Raw genomic sequence first — 19,093 nt, 5'->3', positions numbered from 1 at the left:
CTGTTTACTGGGTCGGTACAAACGGATCCAGTAAACAAATAACCTGAAATATTTTGAGTCACTGAGACACTATGTCAACAAACTGAATAGGTGAACGAGACAGCCTAGAAACACAGGAGTTAAGTAAAACCTTAATACAATGAAATTAAAATGACTGAATGCTTGTAAGGCAAGCACTCTAGATGATCAAAACATTAGATCACATCAAATAATCCTGAATGGGTTCGCCAACTCCCCAACTATACAAGACTAGCATGTTATAACTAAACATAATTGTACCACAGGTGGGCTACATGCTATCCACAGTTCTCAAGCAACAGTTGCTGATCTATGAGCAAGTTCTAGACTTCTTGATGTGACGTTGAATGTGAGCCATAGCCTCATCCGGAGACTCTAATGCGTGGTCTTTACCCATCATGAGATAGCGATAAACGGCCGGGAATCGCAGTCCATACTTCACACCTGGATGGTGTAGTAGTAGTCATTTGGCCTGCCCGAAAGCTGTGCGCTGCTTGGAAATAGTGGGGGAGTAGTCCTGGTAGATGGAGAAGCTCTGTCATTGAAAGCTCAGAGTGGTATTGCCGGCTCGTCTGAGAATCTCCATCTTCTCATCGAAAAAGTGCACTCGAAGAATTATGTCACAGGGCCTCTCACCATCCCGGGGCTTTGGGCGCAGAGACCGGTGGGCACGATCAATCAGGGGCTTCTCATCCAAGGCAAGAACATCCTTCAGCAGCCCAGAAACGAAAACCGTGGCGCGAGGCATTTCCGCTGATTCTGGGACTGATACCAGTCTCAGGTTATTGAGGCGAGAGAATCCCTCTAAACTCACACAACTCTCCTGCACCTTTTTCAAATCCACAGCCAGGTGTTTCACGTCAGCTTCCAGGGCGGTGGTTAAGTCGGAGACATTGGTAGCGGAGGTCTCCAGTGCTGCACTCATTGTATTGTTTAAATCTGTTGTTGTTTTGAGTGATGTGATTGCTGGCACCGTCTTGTTCCGCAGGATGGTTAGATCTGCTTTTAAAGTATAAGAAGCCTCCTGTATTTGTGCCTCAATCATAGCAACTACCTCCGTTTTCATTCCAACTATCTCAGAGTGTAGTAGTTTGATGGCCACGAGAATGTTCATTTCAGCGCCGTCAGGCCAAGCCGCACCCGCAGGTAAAGTGTGAGTCCCCTGGCCCTCAGACTCAGGAGAGGGCGGTGATGAGAGTGGGTCTTGTGGGCCGGGTTTTCTCAAAGTCATGTTTTTGGCCTTATTTTCCGTCGACATTCGAAAGCAAAGTAGTCTTGGTTTTTACGGAAAGGGATCACCAAACTAATATTTGAAAATAAATACGGTTCTGCTGCAAAATTCACATAAACTTTAAGAATACTGCTGGAGCAAACGGAAAACACGTCAGTCACACATGGCGTCCCTCCAACCTCCCTACCTTTTATTTGACAAGGCAATTCAGTTAAGAACTCATTTTTATTTACAATGACGGCCTACCAAAAGGCAAATGGCCTCCTGCAGGGACAGGGGCTGGGATAAAAAATGTATAGGACAAAACACACATCAAGACAAGAGAGACAACACTACATAAAGAGAGACCTAAGATCACAGCATGTCAGCAACTCATGACAACACAGCATGGTAGCAACACAACATGACAAAAACATGGCAGCAGCACAACATGGTAGCAACACAAAACATGGTACAAACATTATTGAACACAGATAACAGCACAAAGGCAAGAAGGTAGAGATAACAATGCATCACACGAAGCAGCCACAAGTGTCAGTAAGAGTGTCCATGATTGAGTCTTTGAATTAAGAGATGGAGATAAAACTGTTCAGTTTGAGTGTTTTTTTGCAGCTAGCTGCAGCGAACTGAAAAGAGGAGCGACCCAGGGAGGCGTGTGCTTTGGGGACGTTTAACAGAATGTGACTGGCAGAACGGTGTTGTATGTGGAGGATGAGGGCTGCAGTAGATATCTCAGATAGGGGGGAGTGAGGCCTAAGAGGGTTTTATAAATAAGCGTCAACCAGTGGGTCTTGCGACGGGTTTACAGAGAGGACCAGTTTACAGAGGAGTATAGAGTGCAGTGATGTGTCCTATAAGGAGCATTGGTGGCAAATCTGATGGCCAAATGGTAAAGAACATCTAGCCACTCGAGGGCACCCTTACCTGCTGATCTATAAATTATGTCTCCATAATCTAGCATGGGTAGGATGGTTATCTGAATCAGGGTTAGTTTGGCAGCAGGGGTGAAAGAGGAGCGATTACGATAGAGGAAACCAAGTCATTCCATTACTGTTACACATTACTGTTGTTCCACATTAGGCTAATCTACACATTACTGTTGTCCCACATTGGTCTTATCTACACATTACTGTTGTTCCACATTAGGCTAATCTACACATTACTGTTGTTCCACATTGGTCTAATCTACACATTACTGTTGTTCCACATTAGGCTAATCTACATATTACTGTTGTTCCACATTAGGCTAATCTGCATATTACTGTTGTTCCATATTAGTCTACTCTACACATTACTGTTGTTCCACATTAGTGTTGTTCCATGTTCATATTGGCAGTGTGCATCATGGCTAGTTAGGCTGTGATTCTGCTATCACAATTCATGCCATAACCAACCACGTTACTACTAAAACCAGGATGGTGAATCATTCTAATAAGTTTAACTTTATTAAATTAAACGCTTGCCGTGCGGTAGCAGAGAAAACAGTCTATAACTTGTGTGACTGGAGTCTCTGACAATTTTATGGGCTTTCCTCTGACCTCGCCTATTGTATAGGTCCTGGATGGCAGGAAGCTTGGCCCCAGTGATGTACTGGGCCATTCGCACTACCCTCTATAGCGCCTTACAGTCAGATGCTGAACAGTTGCCATACCAGGCGGTGATGCAACCGGTCAGGATGCTCTCCATGGTGCAGCTGTAGAACCTTTTGAGGATCTGGGGACCCATGCCAAATCTTTTCAGTCTCCTGAGGGGGAATAGGTTTTGTCGTGCCCTCTTCACGACTGTCGTGGTATGTTTGGACCATGATAGTTTTGTTGGTGATGTGGACACCAAGGTAACTCTCGACCCGCTCCACTACAGCCCCTTTGATGTTAATGGGGGCCTGTTCGGCTCGCCTTTTCCTGTAGTCCACGATCAGCTCCTTTGTCTTGCTCACATTGAGGGAGAGGTTTTTGTCCTGGCACAACACTGCCAGTTCTCTGACCTCCTACCTAGAGGCCGTCTCATCGTTGTCGGTGATCAGCCACTGTTGTGTTGTCAGCAAACTTAATGATGGTGTTGGAGTTGTTTGGCCACGCAGTCATGGGTGAACAGGGAATACAGGAGGGGACTAAGTACACACCCCTGAGGGGCCCCAGTGTTAAGGATCAGCGTGGCAGACGTGTTGCTTACTCTTACCAACTGGGAGTGGCCCATCAGGAAGTCCAGGGTCCAGTTGCAGAGAGAGGTGTTTAGTCCCAGAGTCCTTAGCTTAGTGATGAGCTTCGTGGGCACTATGGTGTTGAATGCTGAGCTGTTGTCAATGAACAGCATTCTCACATAGGTGTTCCTTTTGTCCAGGTGAGGAAGGGCAGTGTGGAGTGCGATTGAGATTGCGTCATCTATTGGGGCGGTATGCAAATTGGAGTGGGTCCAGGGTGTCTGGGAGGATGCTGTTGATGTGAGCCATGACCAGCTTTTCAAAGCACTTCATGGCTACCGACGTGAGTGCCACGGGGCGATAATCATTTAGGCAGGTTACCTTTGCTTCCTTGGGCACAGGGACTATGGTGGTCTGCTTGAAACATGTAGATATTACAGACTCGGTCAGGGAGAGGTTGAAAATGTCAGTGAAGACATTTCACAGTTGGTCTGCGCATGATTTGAGTACACGTCCTGGTAATCCGTCTGGCCCAGCGGCTTTGTAAATGCTAACCTTTTTAAAGGTTTTGTTCACATCGGCTGCCGAGAGCGTTATCACACAGTTATCCAAAACAGCTGGTGCTCTCGTGCATGCTTCAGTGTTGCTTGCCTCGACGCGAGCATAAAAGGCATTTAGCTCGTCTGGTAGGCTCGCGTCACTGGGTAGCTTGTGTCTGGGTATTCCTTTGTAATCCTTAATAGTCTTCAGGCCCTGCCACATCCGTCGAACGTCCGAGCAGGTGTAGTAGGATTCAATCTTAATCCCGTATTGACGCTTTGCTTGTTTGATGGTTCGTCTGAGGGCATAGAGGGATTTCTTATAAGCGTCCGAATTAGGCTCCCGCTCCTTGAAAGCGGCAGCTCTAGCCTTTAGCTCGATGTGATGTTGCCTGGGATCCATGGCTTCTGGTTGGGAAATGTACGTACAGTCCCTGTGGGGACGACGTCGTCGATGCACTTCCATGTATGCTGGTGACTCAACCATATACGCGTCAGTCACCACAGCTAATGAAGTCACTGAAACCTTTAACAAGGAGTTGTTTTGTAGTGGGTGGCCAATAATAAACTGGTCCTGAACATCTCTAAAACTAAGAACATTGCATATGGTATAAATAATTCCCTAAGCTCTAGACCTCAGCTGAATCTGGTAATGAATGATGTGGCTGTTGAGGAGACTAAATTACTTGGTGTTACCTTAGATTGTAAATTGTCGTGGTCAAAACATTTAGATTCAATGGTTGTAAAGAGGTATGTACTTAATAAAGAAATGCTCAGCTTTTTTGCCACCAAAAAGCAAGTCCTGCAGGCTCTAGTTTTATCTTATCTTGATTATTGTCCAGTCATGTGGTCGAGATCTGCAAAGAAATACCTAGTTAAGCTGCATCTGGCCCAGAACAAAGAGGGACGTCTTGCTCTTCATTGTAATCAGAGGGCTGATATAAATACTATGCATGTCAGTCTCTCTCGGCTAAGACTTGAGGAAAGACTGAATTCTTGTTTTTATAACAAACGACTGATTTCTTGTTTTCATAAAAAACAATGTTTTGGAAGTTCCCTAATGTTTGCGTAGTCAACTTACACACAGCTCTGACACACACTTACCCCACCAGACATGCCACCCGGGGTCTTTTCACAGTCCCCAGGTCCAGAACAAATTCAAGAAAACGTACAGTATTTTACAGAGCCATTACAGAGTGCATGGAACTCACTTCCATCTTATATAGTGAACAGCCAAACCTTGTTTCAACGCCTCTCCCCCATGTGACCTACTTGTTGTGTGTATGTACTGACATGGATGTGGAACTAATAGATGCACACACACACACACACACACACAGAGACTACATGTTCATGTTTATAAATGTATGTAAGTCTTCTGTCTGTAATGTATTTTTCGCGATGTGTCGGACCCCAGTCAGACCAGCTGTCATCGTTGGTGTCGGCTAATGGGGTTCCTAATAAATCAAATCAAATCAAAACCAGCTTTTGGTTGTTCTTAAATATCAGCGCTGCCTGAAATTGGCACTCTGGATCATGTTTTTAAGGACACACTTAAAATATTTCCACCCCTCCCATCTGACCGCAAGTGTGCTGATATTAAACAGGTCAATTACTAATCCTTGCACAACAGTTTGAAAATAGCACAGTGCTGGCTTTAACAGGTCGAAATTGCCCGCGAACGTGGTTTGGCACTAGCAATGTGTTAACGCCAGCAAAAAAATAGATCCTGGGATCCTAAATAGCACCTATTCCCTAATTAGTGCACTACTTTTGACCAGAGTCCTATGGGCACTAGGGGCCCTGGAAACAAGTAGTGCACTGTAAAGGGAATGGGGTGCCATTTGGGTCGTAGTTTAAACGTCATAATTAGATGAATTGCCTGTTAATTATAAAGGTAATTGGATGGGTAGGGACAGGCTGCGGTGGAGAAAGTAAAGGTCTCAACAATAGACTGCAAGAAAAACAATGAGTTCAAGGCCTTGTTTTGGTTTGTACACAAACAAACAGACAAATAGACAAAGAAAGAAATGAATCATTCTGTTATCTATTGATTAGATTTGGGTAGTGTGAAAAGCATTGTCAAAGCTACAACCTACTCTCACTTTAAAGGATTTCATTGCATTTATTTCATGACGTTGTGCTACTAAACCCTCTACCAATAGTCATTGTTGCTGCTACTAAACCCACTACCAATAGTCATTGTTGCTGCTACTAAACCCTCTACCAATAGTCATTGATGCTGTTGCTGCTGCTAAACCCTCTACCAATAGTCATTGTTGCTGCTACTAAACCCTCTACCAATAGTCATTGTTGTTGTTGCTGCTACTAAACCCTCTACCAATAGTCATTGTTGTTGTTGCTGCTACTAAACCCTCTACCAATAGTCATTGTTGCTGCTACTAAACCCTCTACCAATAGTCATTGTTGCTGCTACTAAACCCTCTACCAAAAGTCATTGATGCTGTTGCTGCTACTAAACCCTCTACCAATAGTCATTGTTGCTGCTACTAAACCCTCTACCAATGGTCATTGTTGCTGCTACTAAACCCACTACCAATAGTCATTGTTGCTGCTACTAAACCCTCTACCAATAGTCATTGTTGCTGCTACTAAACCCTCTACCAATAGTCATTGTTGCTGCTACTAAACCCTCTACCAATAGTCATTGTTGCTGCTACTAAACCCTCTACCAATAGTCATTGTTGCTGCTACTAAACCCTCTACCAATAGTCATTGTTGCTGCTACTAAACCCTCTACCAATAGTCATTGATGCTGTTGCTGCTACTAAACCCTCTACCAATAGTCATTGTTGCTGCTACTAAACCCTCTACCAATAGTCATTGATGTTGTTGCCTCTACTAAACCCTCTACCAATAGTCATTGTTGCTGCTACTAAACCCTCTACCAATAGTCATTGATGCTGTTGCTGCTACTAAACCCTCTACCAATAGTCATTGAGGCTGTTGCTGCTACTAAACCCTCTACCAATAGTCATTGTTGCTGCTACTAAACCCTCTACCAATAGTCATTGATGTTGTTGCCTCTACTAAACCCTCAACCAATAGTCATTGTTGCTGCTACTAAACCCTCTACCAATAGTCATTGATGTTGTTGCTGCTACTAAACCCTCTACCAATAGTCATTGATAGTCATTGTTGCTGCTACTAAACCCTCTACCAATAGTCATTGTTGCAGCTACTAAACCCTCTACCAATAGTCATTGAGGCTGTTGCTGCTAATAAACCCTCTACCAATAGTCATTGTTGCTGCTACTAAACCCTCTACCAATAGTCATTGATGCTGTTGCTGCTACTAAACTACTCTACCAATAGTCATTGTTGCTGCTACTAAACCCTCTACCAATAGTCATTGTTGCTGCTACTAAACCCACTACCAATAGTCATTGTTGCTGCTACTAAACACTCTACCAATAGTCATTGTTGCTGCTACCAATAATTGTTGCTGCTACTCTACCAATAGTCATTGTTGCTGCTACTAAACCCTCTACCAATAGTCAGTACTAAACCCACTACCAATAGTCATGCTGCTACTAAACCCACTACCAATAGTCATTGTTGCTGCTACTAAACCCACTACCAATAGTCATTGTTGCTGCTACTAAACCCTCTACCAATAGTCATTGTTGCTGCTACTAAACCCTCTTCCAATGTGTAGTTGGAATAATGCTGTTGTTTTCCTGGGGAAATGAAATGGTCTGCCCTACTCAGCTAAGTAAATAACAGTGAAAGCCATTCCCAGGAATACATTCCGTCTCTAGTCAGTGTTTGGCAATGTCTATTTTAGTCCAACAAAATGCACACCGTGATCCATTTAATTGCGGGTCCAAAAGAAATGAAACAGTAAATGAACTTTGTCATCAACCCTGAAGAAGGCTTTCAATACAAAAAATATGAATATTTCAATATTTCACTCCATCCTGTTGGTTTCAGTGGCAGGTGTTAGCTAGTCTCTCGACTCAGACTGGGGGGTATTTTTTGACATTCTGACAGTGAAGAGAGTTCCCTGAATACATTCCCTTCAATGCTAGGTAAATAAACGTGTCTAGCAGGGACAACTTTATGTAAATAGTGTATGTCAAACTAAAAGTTGTTTTGCACTGCGGATGATGCTGACGGCTGTTGATAGAAGCAATTATTATCAAGGGACGTAATCAAAACATTGTGTTTCCATTAAGAAATGCACTGGAGATACCCAAAGTCATGGCTTCTCTAATACATTCACTTTACAAAGTAGGCTATCGCATGTTCTAACCTTATTTTAACTCGCCTGGTCCCAGATCTGTTTGTGCTGTATAGCCAATTTCCATCAGATCTGTTTGTGCTGTATAGCCAACTTCCATCAGATCTGGGATCAGGCTATATCATATTTTACTTCTAATAAAGCCAATGGTTTTAATGAATAGTATTTTTTTGCAGGGCCTTCGTTCCCCTTGAAGCCCCACCTAATCAGAATGGTACCCAGTGGGAAAAGATGCAGTATCTGTTTGAGGAGCTGGGGAACAACCGTAAGTATTGTCTGACTGGTAACACTTCACAGTAAGGTACACTTTAAATATCACTTCACAGTAAGGTACACTTTAAATAACACTTTACAGTAAGGTACACTTTAAATATCACTTTACAGTAAGGTACACTTTAAATAACACTTTACAGTAAGGTATGGTTTAAATAACACTTTACAGAAAGGTACGCTTTAAATATCACGTTACAGTAAGGTACACTTTAAATAACACTTTACTGTAAGGTATAGTTTAAATAACACTTTACAGTAAGGTACACTTTAAATAACACTTTACAGTAAGGTATGGTTTAAATAACACTTTACAGTAAGGTATGGTTTAAATAACACTTTACAGTAAGGTATAGTTTAAATAACACTTTACATTTAGGAATGGTTTAAAAGTTGTACCAAAATGACAATTATACAATTCCTAACAAAGTTTGAACTGTTTATAAGTGATTTATAAACTACATATTAACTGATTATAAGTGATTTATAAACTACATATTTACTGTTTATAACCTACTTATAAACCATTTACAGTCACTTAGGCTCCAATGTGGCTTACACAGTCAGTCCTTTGATCAGATAGCCCTCGTGAATGACCCAGCACATCACTCACTTGTCTCAGTGTGGTTGGTAATGAATCCCCATTCAGTGGTGGTATTGAAAAGCTGTATGGACCAGACAGAGCGATGGATGGATGGCTGACACAAGGCTGCATACTGAGGTGACGTGTGGACCTGGCAGAGGCAACATTTTCCCTCGTCAATGTCAACCATCCTCATTGTGCCACTCGCAACCATCTGTCTCCCGGAAAAAAAGGGAGAAAGCCTCCCTTGCTTTGATGTGTCACTCAAGAAAGACGGTTCTCTCTTCACTGCAGAACTGTGACGAGTATGACCCCTTCCCTCTATAGCAGTTCACACGTATATATATATATATATATATATATATATATATATATATATATATATATTTCTCCTAACGTGACTTGCATTTGAATGTGCCAGTTCAAGTTGAGTGGTCGTCTATGGTCCTCATATGTCTGATGTCTGTATGGGTCCATGTGAATGTCTATGTATGTATGTAGACCTAATGTCTATGTACACTGTATGTAGACCTAATGTCTATGTACACTGTATGTAGACCTAATGCCTGTGTACACTGTATGTAGACCTAATGCCTGTGTACACTGTATTTAGACCAAATGTCTGTGTACACTGTATGTAGACCTATTGTCTATGTACACTGTATGTAGACCTAATGCCTGTGTACACTGTACTTGTTAGATCTTGGGCTTCCAGATAGTTGTGACAGAGCCAGCTTTATAGCCAACCAGGTGAATGAATAAGTTGGCCTTTAATGGTGGGTTTACAGTTGGAGCAGAGCATGAAGAGGCAGCAGCCGGGATCATGTTGTGCACAGCTCCAAGAGAGGAATCAGGAGGCTCTCTCTGCTCCGGAGCATCTGGGGATCAGGGGAGGAAGTTAACCCATCTGTCACACTCTTCCCACTGTGGCCTGCAGTCAGATCCTGGCCCTGCCCGCCTCTTCTACCTCTCCCGACCTCCCTTCTGATACCCCTCAATTCCCTCTGACCCTCTCCTCACCCTTCCTGACTGTCCTCCCACCTCTCCCCTCTCTCCAATGCTTTCCTCACCCTTCCTGACTGTCCTCCCACCTCTCCCCTCTCTCCAACGCTTTCCTCACCCTTCCTGACTGTCCTCCCACCTCTCCCCTCTCTCCAACGCTTTGCTCACCCTTCCTGACTGTCCTCCCACCTCTCCCCTCTCTCCAAGCCTTTCCTCACCCTTCCTGACTCCTCCCACCTCTCCCCTCTCTCCAACGCTTTCCTCACCCTTCCTGACTGTCCTCCCACCTCTCCCCTCTCTCCAACGCTTTCCTCACCCTTCCTGACTGTCCTCCCACCTCTCCCCTCTCTCCAAGCCTTTCCTCACCCTTTCCTCACCCTTCCTGACTCCTCCCACCATGCCTGACCCCTTCCTCTATTGATCTTCTACTGCAGCCTCCCTTCCTGTGGGGAAATGTCAGTGTTGCTCAGGAGGAAGCGTTCGTCCCCCAAATGGCACCCTATTCCCTTCATAGTGCACTACTTTTGACCAGTGCCCTGTTTTAAAAGTAGTGTAATATACAGTATAGTGAATAGGGTGCAATTTGGGACCCATACAACATTAAGGCAGGATCATCCCTCTGCTAATTCCCCCTCTCTCTCCTCCTCCAGATGGGAGGTTAATTGAGCTTGGGGGAAGACGCTCCTCACTAAGTCAGCCTCCCGACCCCGGCCCTGCAAACCGCTAATTTAGGCCACAAACTGCAGCGACTGCAGCTCAAATGGGGTGGCCATTACATTATCCACAATGGTGCAATGAGGCATGCCGGTGTAGAAATCCCCTCAGCGACTTGGCTACATCCCAAATTGCTCCCTATTACCCTTCTGGGCCATGGTCAAAAGTAGTGCACTATGTAAGGAGTAGGGTGCCGTTTGGGACGCAAACCATAGCTGCTTGGAATTGCTTGTGCTTTCTTGCAGGGCTTGTAGGCTGAAGCAGGGCTTGTAGGTTGAAGCAGGGCTAGTAGGTTGAAGCAGGGCTAGTAGGTTGAAGCAGGGCTAGTAGGTTGAAGCAGGGCTGGTAGGTTGAAGCAGGGCTGGTAGGTTGAAGCTGGGCTAGTAGGTTGAAGCAGGGCTAGTAGGTTGAAGCAGGGCTTGTAGGTTGAAGCAGGGCTTGTAGGTTGAAGCAGGGCTAGTAGGTTGAAGCAGGGCTTGTAGGTTGAAGCAGGGCTAGTAGGTTGAAGCAGGGCTTGTAGGTTGAAGCAGGGCTAGTAGGTTGAAGCAGGGCTTGTAGGTTGAAGCAGGGCTTGTAGGTTGAAGCAGGGCTAGTAGGTTGAAGCAGAGCTTGTAGGTTGAAGCAGGGCTTGTAGGTTGAAGCAGGGCTTGACTGTTGCATCTGGGACATGGGTTGGTTCCTATTTTGTGCAGTGAAGACTGACTATTGGTTCCAATCTTTTCTAGACCTGGTCTCTGAATGTCACTTTCTTTTCTAACGCCAGTCATCTGTGTGTGGTTTTAATACGCTCAAGGGCATGCTCTCCAGTCAACCATTCTTCCCTCTGTTTCTCTGAGAGGATCAGTCAGGGTGGTAATTTATCTCTCCCTGCATTTCCCAGAGTGGATAGACACTCTCCTTCCCCTCCCCTCTTCACTCCTTCCCCTCCAAGTCTTTGAGCGAGAGAGACTCCACAGTAATCCAATGATAGCCTTGAGTGACTGTGTGTGGCAGAGAGCTACTGTCCTCTCCTCTGAGGGGTGTTAAGGTTGTCGCAGACTCTCATATCCTGGTCCCACACCCAGTCTTCTCTCTGAGCCTCGCAACCATACTGGAGACATAATAATTCATTTTCAACCAAAATGTAAAGGCTATATGTAATTTAGCAGGTGCTTATCAAAAGTGTTTTTGCGAAACCACCTAGCCTATTTCCACATTCCTAACAAAAGTCAGTTAGAGTATAATGAGTGTATAATGATTTCATATATGGGATTGGACCCACGGCCCTGCTATCACCACTCTCTTACCAAAAGTTACCACGACCCTGGCTTAGCTATCACCACTCTCTTACCAATAGTTACCCACGACCCCGGGTTAGCTATCACCACTCTCTTACCAAAAGTTACCCACGACCCTGGCTTTGCTATTACCACTCTCTTACCAATAGTTACCCACGACCCTGGTCTTACCAATAGTTACCCACGGTTTTGCTACCACCGCTCTCTTACCAAAAGTTACCAACGACCCTGGCTTAGCTATCACCACTCTCTTACCAATAGTTACCCACGACCCTGGCTTAGCTATCACCACTCTCTTACCAATAGTTACCCACAACCCTGGCTTTGCTATCACCACCCTTTTACCAAAAGTTACCATGACCCTGGCTTAGCTACCACCACTCTCTTACCAATAGTCACTTACGACCCTGGTCTTACCAATAGTTACCACGACCCTGGCTTAGCTACCACCACCCTCTTACCAATAGTCATCCACGACCCTGGCTTTGCTATCATCACTCTCTTACCAATAGTCACCCACGACCCTGGCTTTGCTATCATCACTCTCTTACCAATAGTCACCCACGACCCTGGCTTTGCTATCATCACTCTCTTACCAATAGTCACCCACAACCCTGGTTTTGCTATCACCACCCTCTTACCAATAGTCACCCACAACCCTGGTCTTACCAATAGTCACCCACAACCCTGGTCTTACCAATAGTTACCCACAACCCTGGCTTTGATAGCACCACCCTCTTACCAATAGTCACCCACAACCCTGGTCTTACCAATAGTTGCCCACAACCCTGGTCTTACCAATAGTTGCCCACAACCCTGGCTTTGCTAGCACCACTCTCTTTTTATTTTTTATTTAACCTTTATTTAACCAGGCAAGTCAGTTAAGAACAAATTCTTATTTACAAAGATTGCTTATGAACAGTGGGTTAACTTCCTTGTTCAGTGCCAGAACGACAGATTTTTACCTTGTCAGCTCGGGAATTCGATCTAGCAACCTTTCGGTTACTGACCCAACGCTCTAACCACTTGGCTACCTGCCGCCCCTATCTTACCAATAGTCAATTACGACCCTGGTTTTGCTAGCACCACCCTCTTACCAATAGTCAATCGGTACCCTGGTTTTGCTAGCACCACCCTCTTACCAATAGTCAATCGGTACCCTGGTTTTGCTAGCACCACCCTCTTACCAATAGTCAATCGGTACCCTGGTTTTGCTAGCACCACCCTCTTACCAATAGTCAATCGGTACCCTGGTTTTGCTAGCACCACCCTCTTACCAATAGTCAATCGGTACCCTGGTTGTGCTAGCACCACCCTCTTACCAATAGTTAATCGGTACCCTGGTTGTGCTAGCACCACCCTCTTACCAATAGTCAATCGGTACCCTGGTTGTGCTAGCACCACCCTCTTACCAATAGTCAATCGGTACCCTGGTTGTGCTAGCACCACCCTCTTACCAATAGTCAATCGGTACCCTGGTTGTGCTAGCACCACCCTCTTACCAATAGTCAATCGGTACCCTGGTTGTGCTAGCACCACCCTCTTACCAATAGTCAATCGGTACCCTGGTTGTGCTAACACCACCCTCTTACCAATAGTCAATCAGTACCCTGGTTGTGCTAGCACCACCCTCTTACCAATAGTCAATCGGTACCCTGGTTGTGCTAGCACCACCCTCTTACCAATAGTCAATCAGTACCCTGGTTGTGCTAGCACCACCCTCTTACCAATAGTCAATCGGTACCCTGGTTGTGCTAGCACCACCCTCTTACTAATAATCAGTATTAAAATGAACTTGTTTTTCACAATCAACACCTGAAACACCTTATGCTTCATTACCTTCCATGTGTGTTCCCTGGATCAGAGCACTGGGCCAGGGAACACACACACAACCACAGACACACACAATCACTGGCCCACTGCTCTGATCGTGGTGTGTCCCAGTGCATAATGTCTACCCCGAAGGGCTTTCTGTTTCACATCAACTAAATGGGGTCAAATGCACCCCAGAGATTCAGGGTGTAATGGTGACTGGTTACAACAGAACAGAAGCCGTCTGTGTCTTTCATGCTTGCAAAACATTCTATCCTCAGCGGTTCACTGCCATGAAATTATTAATTATTTGAATGATCAGTCAGTGGTTCATTCCATTTAAATTAATGATCAGTTCAATTTGAGCTATTTTATTTTTCTGGCTGGGTCTCGTCTCTCAGGATCCGTTAAATTAATTTCTGTTTCGTTTTGGAAAAGCATAAAAAAACCCTGTAAGGCAAAAGCATCCTTGTTCCTACCAGTAATGAGGCTACGGTAGTTTTCAGTTGCGTAGGGGAAGGTTTCAGTCTGGCTGGATTGGATATATAGCATAGACATAACAAGACTGCATCTCAAATGCCATGGCTCCTGGTTAAAAGTAGTGCACTATATACAGTGGAAGTCAGAAGTTTACATACACCTTAGACAAAAACATTTCAACTCTGTTTTTCACAATTCCTGACATTTAATCCAAGTAAATATTCCCTGTTTTAGGTCAGTTAAAATCAGCACTTTATTTTAAGAATGTGAAATGTCAGAATAATAGAGAGAATGATAATAAAGATAATTATTTATTTCAGCTTTTATTTATTTCATCACATTCCCAGTGGGTCAGAAGTTTACATACACTCAATTAGTATTTGGTAACATTGCCTTTAAATTGTTTAACTTGGGTTAAACGTTTCGGGTAGCCTTCCACAACCTTCCCACAATAAGTTGGGTGAATGTTGGCCCATTCCTCCTGACAGAGCTGGTGTAACTGAGTCAGGTTTGTAAGCCTCCTTGCTCGCACATGCTTTTTCAGTTCTGCCCACAAATTTTCTATGGGATTGAGGTCAGGGCTTTGTGATGGCCCCTCCAATACCATGACTTTGTTGTCCTTAAGCCATTTTGCCACAACTTTGGAAGTTTACTTGGGGCCATTGTCCATTTGGAAGACCCATTTGCGACCAAGCTTTATCTTCCTGACTGATGTCTTGAGATGTGGCTTCAATATCCACGTAATTGTCCCTCCTCATGATGCCATCTATTTTGTGAAGTGCACTAGTCCCTACTGCAGCAAAGCACCGCCACAACATGATGCTGCCACCCCCGTGCTTCACAGTTGGGATGGTGTTCATCGTCTTGCAAGCCTCCCCTTTTTCTCCAAACGATGGTCATATGGTCAAACAGTTCTATTTTTGTTTTATCAGACCAGAGGACATTTCTCCAAAAAGTACAATCTTTGTCCCCATGTGCAGTTGCAAACCGTAGCCTGGCTTTTTTATGGCGGTTTTGGAGCAGTGGCTTCTTTCTTGCTGAGCGGCCATTCAGGTTATGTCGATATAGGACTCATTTTACTGTGGATATAGATACTTTTGTACCTGTTTCCTCCAGCATCTTCACAAGCTCCTTTGCTGTTGTTCTGGGATTAATTTGCACTCTTTGCACCAAAGTACGTTAATCTCTAGGAGCCAGAACACGTCTCCTTCCTGAGCGGTATGACGGCTGTGTGGTCCCATGGTGTTTATACTTGCGTACTATTGTTTGTACAGATGAACGCAGTATCTTTAGGCATTTGGAAATTGCCCCCAAGGATGAACCAGACTTGTGGAGGTCTACAATTTTTTTTCTGAAGTCTTGCTGATTTCTTTTGATTTTCCCATGATGTCAAGCAAAGATTCACTGAGTTTGAAGGTAGACCTTGAAATACATCCAGAGGTACACCTCCAACTGACTCAAATGATGTCAATTAGCCTATCAGAAGCTTCTAAAGCCATTACATAATTTTCTGGAATTTTCCAAGCTGTTTAAAGGCACAGTCAACTTAGTGTGTGTAAACCTCTGACCCACTGGAATTGTGATACAATGAGTTATAAGTGAAATAATCTGTCTGTAAACAATTGTTGGAGAAATTACTTGTGTCAAGCACAAAGTAGATGTCCTAACCGACTTGCCAAAACTATAGTGCCAAAACTTTAGTTTATAGTCATTTGTGGAGTGGTTGAAAAATGAGTTTTAATGACTCCAACCTAAGTGTATGTAAACTTCCGACTTCAACTGTAGGGAATAGGGTGCGATTTAGGACTGTCCCAAAACAGCCCCCCCCTCACCTCTCTGATTCAGAGGGGTTGGGTTAAATGCAGAAGACAGATTTTGGTTGAATGCGTTCAGTTGTGCATCTGAGTAGGTCACCCCTTCCCCTTTCCTTAACCCTCCTGCTTACCAGTGGAAGAAGGCTGTCCCTTAGTGGGGTGGCAGGGTAGCCTAGTGGTTAGAGTGTTGGACTAGTAACCGGAAGGTTGCAAGTTCATATCCCCGAGCTGACAAGGTACAAATCTGTCGTTCTGCCCCTGAACAGACAGTTAACCCACTGTTCCTAGGCCGTCATTGAAAATAAGAATTTGTTCTTAACTGACCTGCCTAGTTAAATAAAGGTTAAAAAAAGAAAAAAAAGTAGCCAACAGAAATAGTAATGACACATGATTAAAACAATACTATGGTCACTGGTGAAGGGTTTTATTCTCCTTGACCCCTGTTCCATATTCACCCTTTAAACACGCTGTAAACGCCTCGCTATACAGTATGACAGGATTGCTTGGATATCTACTACTATCCATGTACAGTTCGATAAATATCTTGTGCTTGAACCTTAAGGGGCATAACAGCAGTATTTTTCCATGGTTCACCATGCTCACCAGCTATTTGGACAGACAGACCCCCCCCCCCCCCAGGTCTTACACCAACATGTCTCAGACAGCTTCTCACCTTCGCTCTACATCCACTTCCACCTGTGTGTGTGTGTGTCGCTCTCTCTCTACATCCACTTCCACCTGTGTGTGTGTGTCGCTCTCTCTCTACATCCACTTCCACCTGTGTGTGTGTGTGTCTCTCTCTCTCTACATCCACTTCCACCTGTGTGTGTGTGTGTCTCTCTCTCTATATATCCACTTCCACCTGTGTGTGTGTGTGTGTCTCTCTCTCTCTATATCTACTTCCACCTGTGTGTGTGTGTGTCGCTCTCTCTCTACATCCACTTCCACCTGTGTGTGTGTGTGTCGCTCTCTCTCTACATCCACTTCCACCTGTGTGTGTGTGTGTCGCTCTCTCTCTACATCCACTTCCACCTGTGTGTGTGTGTGTCGCTCTCTCTCTACATCCACTTCCACCTGTGTGTGTCGCTCTCTCTCTACATCTACTTCCACCTGTGTGTGTGTGTGTGTCTCTATCTCTCTACATCCACTTCCACCTGTGTGTGTCTCTCTCTCTCTACATCCACTTCCACTTGTGTGTGTGTGTGTGTGTGTCTCTCTCTCTCCACTTCCACCTGTGTGTGTATCTCTCTACATCCACTTCCACCTGTGTGTGTGTGTGTGTGTGTGTGTGTGTGTGTGTGTCTCTCTCTCTCCACTTCCACCTCTCACCACCACCTGCATGCCTACTAATCCAGTTGCAGCTTTAGTGTGCGTGCCCATATCCGCATGATTCCATCTCTGCTACAGACAGGAAGGAGAAGCAGCCGAGTGTTGTCTGGGAGTGCTGGGGCTGAAGCAGCTGTTTTAATAAACACTTCTCCTCACTGCATCGGTGGAAGGTAGGAAGGCTCCTCTCCTCGGTGTACACGGAGCCTGAAGGGCCATGGCTATATGCACTAGGAGATAAGGGGTTCCTGATCTCAGTCCTGCACTTAGAGATTCCTGCAGAGTTGGATAGAAGGCACATTTTCCACAAAGCCTGTTTTGCATGGGCATTAAAGGCTTTATGGATGTATGCCTGTTCAGACTACACAGTCTAGCACAGTAGGTGGTGGTATGCATATTTTCAGTTTGTTTCCAAACCGCCAATGAAGAATAATAATAAGAAAATGAACTACTTTAAAGTGGCGATAGCCCCCAGTGGTGATGCTGAGAGTGGTGGAGGTTTGCCTTCTCTCCATGTCTATGGAACCTAGCTTTCTTCTGCTGATGCTGAGAGTGGTGGAGGTTTGCCTTCTCTCCATGTCTATGGAACCTAGTTTTCTTCTGCTGATGCTGAGAGTGGTGGAGGTTTGCCTTCTCTCCATGTCTATGGAACCTAGTTTTCTTCTGCTGATGCTGAGAGTGGTGGAGGTTTGCCTTCTCTCCATGTCTATGGAACCTAGTTTTCTTCTGCTGATGCTGAGAGTGGTGGATGTTTGCCTTCTCTCCATGTCTATGGAACCTAGTTTTCTTCTGCTGATGCTGAGAGTGGTGGATGTTTGCCTTCTCTCCATGTCTATGGAACCTAGCTTTCTTCTTCTTCAGATGTGGAGCACCACGCCTGGTAATAGACTTTATTCTCTCTGTCTAATCCCCTGAAAAAACTGATTTAATAAACCCAAAGCTGACAGAGGCAGCAGACATAACATCCCCCGGTCTGTCTCTTTGTGCGGGGACTTCACTGATGCTGTCCTCTGCAGAACCTGCTCAGTGTATTGTCTCTCGTACTTACCAAGCTCAGACACTTAACAAAAGCTGGAGGAGATCACAAAGGAAAACACCTATTCAAATGTTAATGCCCATTTCAGGCTGTCAGACTTCAAACGGGTTGGTTCTTTTCCCCCCGTTATGCCCACACGACAATTAGGCGCAAGTATTTAATTTATATCCATGTTCCTCCCGTGTCTGTGTCCTGGAAAAGTCCTAGTCTACAAAAGTGGTTTGCGAGAAATGGAAACGCAGCGTCTATCTTGGTGATGTCATCAATAAATAAAAGGGAGTTGTTTTTGATGATCAAACGAAGTAGGATGACTGAGCAGCCTGGTAGGCAGCAGGATACTGTAATATCTAGGCTAACATGACAGGTGATCTCGACACCACTAGGCATACCTGGGTTCAGATACTATTTCAAATCATATCCAGTCATTTGAGTGTTTGTTTTAGCCTGCCTGGAGTGCCAGATGGGCAGGGTTTGCACTGTTGTGACTTCTACATCTGTTGTGTCAGGAAAGCTCAATTTAGCCCAGCTAAAGTATTACAAATATATTTGAACCCAGGTAATGGTGGAATAGTACAGAGAACCAGGGT

The 19,093-nt window shown here is 44.7% G+C and overlaps 1 protein-coding gene across 1 annotated transcript in view; it reads left to right on the top strand.

The window, feature by feature from the left end:
* Positions 1-19,093, top strand: part of LOC139413616 (lysosomal cobalamin transport escort protein LMBD1-like) — a 132,135-nt gene that overhangs the window by 11,696 nt on the left and 101,346 nt on the right. Inside the window, exon 3 of the mRNA XM_071161225.1 lies at positions 8,369-8,457. Coding sequence (XP_071017326.1) covers positions 8,424-8,457 — 34 coding nt within the window. The 5' untranslated portion in view covers positions 8,369-8,423. The remainder of the gene's footprint in view (positions 1-8,368; positions 8,458-19,093) is intronic.

The sequence above is a fragment of the Oncorhynchus clarkii genome, chromosome 1 (genome assembly GCF_045791955.1).
Source record: "Oncorhynchus clarkii lewisi isolate Uvic-CL-2024 chromosome 1, UVic_Ocla_1.0, whole genome shotgun sequence".
Lineage (NCBI taxonomy): Eukaryota > Metazoa > Chordata > Actinopteri > Salmoniformes > Salmonidae > Oncorhynchus > Oncorhynchus clarkii.
Note: the sequence above shows the minus strand (reverse complement) of the source record. Positions and strands in the feature narration are given on the sequence as shown.